This window comes from Benincasa hispida, chromosome 7, assembly GCF_009727055.1.
Source record: "Benincasa hispida cultivar B227 chromosome 7, ASM972705v1, whole genome shotgun sequence".
NCBI classification, from domain to species: Eukaryota; Viridiplantae; Streptophyta; class Magnoliopsida; order Cucurbitales; family Cucurbitaceae; genus Benincasa; species Benincasa hispida.
Window position 1 is genome coordinate 18,619,912 of NC_052355.1, and position 7,135 is coordinate 18,627,046.

At 31.6% G+C, this 7,135-nt stretch overlaps 1 protein-coding gene across 3 annotated transcripts; it reads left to right on the forward strand.

Annotated features, from left to right (window-relative positions):
• Positions 1 to 1,169: 1,169 nt before the first annotated feature.
• LOC120081909 lies at positions 1,170 to 4,378 on the forward strand. 3 transcript variants are annotated; one of them, XR_005482987.1, is made up of 6 exons: positions 1,186 to 1,201; positions 1,302 to 1,333; positions 1,598 to 1,867; positions 2,289 to 2,441; positions 2,588 to 2,883; positions 3,859 to 4,378. XR_005482987.1 is itself a non-coding variant. In XM_039037090.1 (4 exons), the coding sequence occupies exons 2-4, from the start codon at positions 1,631 to 1,633 to the stop codon at positions 2,822 to 2,824; spliced, it is 627 nt and encodes a 208-aa protein (XP_038893018.1). In that variant the 5' UTR covers positions 1,170 to 1,333; positions 1,598 to 1,630; the 3' UTR covers positions 2,825 to 3,793. The 3 variants fall into 3 exon arrangements, 1 of the variants encoding a protein (XP_038893018.1); XR_005482988.1 differs by having other exon boundaries at positions 1,170 to 1,333; positions 1,598 to 1,902; positions 3,859 to 4,377; XM_039037090.1 differs by lacking the exon at positions 3,859 to 4,378 and having other exon boundaries at positions 1,170 to 1,333; positions 2,588 to 3,793.
• The last annotated feature ends 2,757 nt before the right edge of the window (positions 4,379 to 7,135 follow it).

A 7,135-nucleotide genomic window follows, 5' to 3' on the forward strand; every position in this document is an offset into this window, starting at 1 on the left:
TGAAACTCATAATAAGAAATTAAAAGTAAACCAGCATAATTTTCAAAAAGCAAATGGTTACCAAATAGATATATTAATATATATCTTTTCCCTTGCTTTTGGAGGGTGCTCCCTCCTCCGAGGTCCACTGGAAGTTGAACTCAGATACTACTTGAAATTTTGATAGTCATACAAGGGATTTGGGGTGAGTGCTTTGTGATTATTTGGGTCATGTTCACCGTGCGCTTTTGGTATTCATATCTAATTGTTGGGAGGTCAAAGTTCTCGAGACTTAAGCTATTTGTACTACCATGAAGAGTGCTCTTTCAATTGACATTAGCCCCATTTTTTTGTCGAATCTGATTTTTTGGAGGTGGTCAAATTACTTAATGAGGAATAATGGATATCAAAAGGTTTCTTTTTTTAGTGAGGAGGTTAAATTTACTTGAAAGATTGAGGTTGTCTCTTTCTCCCATGTTCGAAGGTGCCACAATGTTCTTGTGTATGGTCTTGCAAAAATAAAAAAAAATTAGAGGAGCAAATTTCTTCTCTTCTTTATGTCTCGTGATGGAATTCTTTAAATATTACCTTTGATATATTAAACTTTCAACCAACTTTTTAAATTGACGACTAATGCTAGTTTAACTTAGTGTAATTAACATGCACTCTTGCATTTGAAATTAGAGGTTCGGTTTTCATTTTTGTAATTGTTGTACTAAAAAAATTATTTTAGAATATTACCTTAGATGTGAGACAAAAATTTAAACCTACAACCCATACGAGAAAGTAAGGATGTCCAAACATATACACTTATTTTTTATAATAAATTTCATGATATAATTTATCATCAATTAATTCCAATATTTGCTAATAAAAAGTTATCAATTTAAGCAACTTTCATTAGTAGTAGGAATATTCAAACTTTTGACATTTTAATCGAGAATATATATTTTAAGTAACGGTTGAATTAAACTCGAATTGGCAATGTCAATGAGAATAGGCAAGGTACTTTTAGATTACAACTTTCTAAGACTAAGGAGTAATTAAAAAAAAAAAAAACATAAAAGATCTTTACCCTTGGCCGTCGGATTCGGTCGCAATCCAACGGCCAGCATGCCTTCACCTTCATGTCGATCGTCTCTTGCCTAATGAGTGCAAAATATATACACAAACAAACACTCCCAATAGATTTTTGTTCTTCAAACAAGAACGGAGAAAAATTGTAATGATTTTTGTTTCCATTTTCACTTTAATCTTCGTTTTTCTTCTTTGTTCTTCTTCCATTTGCTGAGCTGAATCCAATTTTTGCTTGGTTTATTCAGCCTTTCAGTTCGGTCTTCAATCGGAAGAATCTGTAAGCATTTTAGTATTTTTCAGTAATTACGTATCTTTTCAACTATTTTCTTCCATTTTTGGTTGATTCTGACTATTGAATCCACTTGTTTACTGTTTCTTACGAAGATTTTGTGGATGTGTATGCGATTGATTGTTTTATTGTGTAGTGACGTAGTGTATTTCATTTGAGCTCGGTAATTGAATGAATGTTAAATTAATTAGTTCGACTATGAATTTGTATGCAGTTTTTTAAGAACCAGATGATTTTCTTTTGATTCTGTAGGTTGTAACTATGCGAGTTTTTTAGTGAAGAAAAATGGAATCGAACTGGCTTAGTACGCTTTTGAATACGAAATTCTACACTTCTTGCGATCTACATCCTAATCTCAGGGGAAATAAGAAAAGTGGATTCTGTATTGATTGTAGTGTTAGCTTCTGCAAAAATTGTACAGTCCATGATCTTCATCGGCAGGTTCAAATCTGGAAATATGTGTATCATGAAGTTGTGCGCGTTCAGGACATGGAGAAACAATTTTGCTGTTCAGAGATTCATGTATAATACATTCTTTCCCCTTATTACAACTACCTGTAAGATATCGATTTAATCGTCTTTCATAGAAAAGATTCCTGAATTCAATCCTTTTGTTGCTGATCTTTTTGCTTTTATGTAGTTGATATCATCGAGATCTGAGATATATTTACTTTTTTTTCATAGTTCGTTAGTCAAATTTATCTGGTTTTTGAGCACTAGTAACTAACAATCGAATCGGAAATGATATTTTCTTGAGGAAATCTCACAAGCTTGATTTTGATTCTTACCAATTTGAATGGGTGAATATACGATATTTGTTAATTTGATCCAGTTTTAGAAATAGGAATAGAGTTTGTTTGCTATCTGTTAATTTTGCCTTTCTTCTATTGCATTATAATCTCTTTGCCTAATTACTTGAAGCCCCATTTGCTTGATTCTGCAGCCATATAAAGTAAATGGTAAAGTAGCTGTTCATCTAAATGCCCGTAGTCAATCCATCGACACGAAATCACCGAAGACGAAGTCCGGTAGTCCTTGTGAAGACTGTGGTAGACATATACATGATCCTCATCGCTTCTGTTCAATCGCTTGCAAGGTATAGAAATATAAAAACCTTGTCGCAACTCTGTTACTCAGTAGTGATTGGACTAACTAATACCATTTTCTAAGCAATTTTATTATCACATAACACATATCACATTACACAGATTGTTAACAATTTAAATGCGGCAAAAACATCAGGTTTCTGTGAACTCAAAGCTCAAGGACCAGAGCATTGGAACTGTCGTATCTCCGAGCCAGAACTCCGGTAACTTATCATTGAAGGACAAAATCAGCCCAGAAACGAATGCAAGCGAATTGGAATCAACCATCTCAATTGCAGAGTCCACAGAAGGGACAAAAACTAGCAGCCCTTCATCTTCACAACCACGAAAACGCCGAAGGAAAGGCATCCCTCACCGAGCTCCATTTTCCTGATAAGATGAAGATGCAACATTTGCCATCTTCGTTTTTAACTTCCTTGTGGCTATCAAATGGTATGCTACTTAATTTTTATTTACCTTGACTCATAATTCATGAAATGTCTAGTAGTGAAATGAAATCATCAATATAAAAGTCAGATTTCTAGATCAAAATGCTCCTCAAATCCCTCCCCTGCGTGATTTTTAGAATTTCTAATTTCTTTGGGTAATTGCAGTGAGTAGCACTTTTAAGACTAATAATTAAGCATATAGTAAATCTTATAGAATTGCAAATGTAGCAAAATTTATCGATAGACAACTTGATTACTGATAGACATCTATAAGCAATATAGTCTATCACTGATAAACTCTGAGAGTTGATATAAATTTTACTATATCTGCAAATTCTTTTACATTGTGCTATATTTGCAACTTCTCCAATTTCTTTTAACAATATCGATAAGATTAGTTGGTAGAGAAAACTTACATAAACAAATAGAATATTTAAAAAAAAAAAAAAATATTACATCCAGACTACATCTATTATTGTACATCTCATTCAATTGTCGAATCATAGTTATGTATGTATTTATCATTGATGACAATGTTTGTAAATGTGTTTACATGGAAGTTTTCATTCCCACTTTCTCCTTTTCTTTTCTTTCCTCTTTTTGTATTATGGTGACCATAGATTTAGAGCTTCTTTTTGTCACAATCTCTATGATAATGGTGATTTGGCAATCTTTATTATTATTATTATTATTATTATTCTTTTTTTAAAAAGGATATTTTTCTTGGGGGGTTTCATCTTAGTCTTTGGTAATTGTTAAAAGAGGGGCCCTCTATCTCTCACCTTTATTATACATCATGAAAGTTGAAAACAGGCTTTTTCTTTGTGTTTTTCCACATGAAATATGACAGACAAAATATGACTAATCCCACAAGTGAAATAGCAAATCAAGCTTAAAGTGAAACATAGTCGGCACCATGCTTTATTTATTTCTTTATTTATTTTTAATTTTAATTTTATTTATTCTTCATCTTTTTAAGGTTATTCAAACATCTAACCAAGCTCAAGCTACAGTTTTTCATGAGGTACGAGATTCAACCTTTTATCAACCAATCGAACTACATTTAAGATGGTAAATGCAATATAATTACGGTGATGATTAGTCAATACTATAATTTATGGTGATGATTAGTCAATACTATAATTTACGGTGATGGTCAATACTACAATTTTGCTCTCATGGTATTTGAATTTATTCAAACCAATTGTAAAATTTTCTTTTCTAATTCAACTTTATGGTTATAACATGTATTGTCATTAATTATTGAATTTTTAACTATTACAATTTTATTTTATAAGGGTTTAGGGTGTATAGATGTCATTATTAGAATTTTGGTGTATTAAAATTCCCGTAGGTGAGATGAGATTTTTGTAATTTAATATTTGATTTAAGTGTATGATTTTGAAGTTTGGTGGTTGTAAATTTATGTAATGTTTTTTTAGACTTTGGTATGCCTCCAAACTTTATTGTGATTATATGAGGGTTTTTTTTTTTTTTTTCAATGGGATTTATAAAAGAGATTTAATAAATTGATTGGTGGTGCATATGTCACTTTATCTTCGACAAGTTTCTACATTTTTTTAACATTTTTTTTCTAGATTTGGTAAAAGTAAACTAACATTTGTCTAATAACATGTGATGTCATTACATTCCACAATTCAACAGTATACTCGAAATCTTTTTGAAAAAATTATTTTAAATATTAAACTGCTAAAAATATTTTTAAATATTGAAAAGTGTTATAGTCTTTCATATCAATAGATGATAGTAATCAATAAGTGTCTATCATGGATAGAAAGTGACATTTTGTTATATTTTTAAATGTTTTGGTTCATTTTTCTATATTGAAAAACAACATATTTTTAACGTTTATTGATTAAATGGACATAATTATAAATTTTATAAAAATTAAATTAATGTATAGCTTACCCTATTCTTTTTTAGATATTTTGCATATTAAAGAAAAGAAGAAAAAGAAAAGGATAACTTAAAGGTGGGTCTTTCTTAATAATTATATTTAGTTGGTGTGTCAAATCGATTTAGAAATAAAAACAACCTTCTTTCTAGCCATATTTGGCTCCAATCATACCATTAACTTTAGGATACCTATAAGGAATTGTAATTAATCAATGTAATATGAATGGTGGAGCTCAATTAATTACATATTTTTAAAAGAATTTTGGTGTTCACTGACATTTTATAATCATAAGAAAGCAAAGACCCATGCCGAAAAACATAAACTCGATCCATAATTTCATTGCAAATAATGATCAATTTGATTATCATCGATAATTACGTGGGATATCTTATTTTTGTGTGAACTGAAGATTTTTTAGACTTTTCTGTCACATGTCATAAATCTCATTCAATTAACGTCCACATGGTTTTTGTTGCATGTAAACATTAAAATTGATATTGGTCTGCATATTTATTTCTATATATAATAGATGTTAAAAAAATTTAGTATTTTTTTATAATTATATCTTGAGAGCATTATAGTAATCATAACAACATCCATTCAATTACCAGTGCTAATATATACGGTCTCAATGGAAATCAAATTACGATTGTAGATTGCCTATGTAAACGAACTAAAAAAAAAATCTATTCTATTTGCGGTTGAGGTCCATTACGAATAGATACATGAATGAGACTCATTTTTTTTAAAACGTAGAAACATAAGAAGTAACAAACACACCAACCCCCTTAAGAATAAGGAGAATAACAAACTCTGGAAAGACATCTTTCTAGACCTAAGATGACCTAGAAGAGGAAACCAAAGAAGTTAAGTTATGGGTTGCTTTGTTCTCCTCTTTAGGGATCTTACAAAAATGATAGATATTTACAACAGCAGCAAGGCTAAGAGTCTCCTTCACAAAAATATCAATTTCAGACAAATCTGAATCCAAATGATTCAACACTTTAACCATCTTTAACGAACCAGACTTGATTTTTATTGGAGGGTTCTGCCCATGCCACAACTTTTCTAACTCAGCCAAGCCAACCACCATAGTTTTAGCTTCTAAAACTTTGACTCCCCCATCGTGGTTCAAAAACTTGCAGCCTCCCATAATCGGCTTCCCAAGATGATCACGAAGAATTCACCTCAAACCCCCTTATGGTGAAATTTTGACCAAGCCGCATCCACATTTAACTTCCAATGGCCCTCCTTAAGAGCTTTCCATCCACTCCTCTCCGGACAAAGCTTGAAAGGGGGGAAGGGAAGGGGAGAAGGAGACCTCCCAAAACAAACTTCTAACGAAGATTCCACTACATGAATAATAAATTTCTCTTCAGAAGATCCATGGTCGAAGCAAATCACGTTCCTCTGATTCCAAATACTCCAAAGAAGAGTAAGAATCTTTTCCAACTATTTTCTAGGATTAATTTTCTTTAAGCACTCCAATAATCACTAGAAGACCAAGAATCCTTGCCCATAGAAAACACATACAAACATTAGAGGGGAAAAGGTATTCCAAATCGTCTTAGATACTTTATATTCCCACATGAGGTGACATGTGGTTTCTATATGCATCCTACAAAAAGGACAAGAAAAGTTGGTAACAATCCTTTTTTTTTAAGATTATGTATTGTGGGAATGATATTATCAATAATTTTTCATCCTGTTATCTTGATCTTGGACAACGCATCAGACTCCCACACAGCTCTCCAAAAGCTTGAAAGCTTTCCTTTGGATGATTGAGATGCTAAGAGAGAATCAGTTAAGTGTTTCCCTAAATAATACTTGCTCTTCACAGAATTTTTTTTTTTTTTTTTTTTTTTTTTTTTTTTTTTTTTTTTTTTTTTTTTTTATCCAAGCTCCAAATGATCTCATCCTTTCCAAGACAACTATCCAAAGGAGTGTTGAGAATATTTTCTACATCATGATGAAGGAACATCTCTTTTACTAGGTTAGTATTCCAAGCAACTTTAGGAGAAATCAAATCTGCCACCCGCTTTCGTGTAAAACCATCTTTTATTACACACGGCTTATGATTCCCAAGCTTGGGGATCCAAGGTTCATCAACAATAAAAATATGTCTACCATTTATAACTTTTCATCTGTATCCTTTGAGAAACAAATCTCTCCCCTAAAGAATACCTTTCCAAGTAAGGGAGGGGTTGGATCCTAGATTTGCCTTTAAGAAAGTATCATTAGGAAAGTACGACCCTTCAAGATTCTAGACAATAGATATTAGGATTTCTAACAATGTTCCAACTATGCTTAGCCAACATGGTTTGGTTAAAAATTCTAA

Coding starts and splice junctions, on each gene's coding strand:
- LOC120081909 (XM_039037090.1), top strand. CDS start 1,631: ATGGAATCGAACTGGCTTAGTACGCTTTTGAATACGAAATTCTACACT. Junction 1,868..2,288: donor TTTGCTGTTCAGAGATTCAT/GTATAATACATT, acceptor TTGATTCTGCAG/CCATATAAAGTAAATGGTAA. Junction 2,442..2,587: donor TCTGTTCAATCGCTTGCAAG/GTATAGAAATAT, acceptor CAAAAACATCAG/GTTTCTGTGAACTCAAAGCT.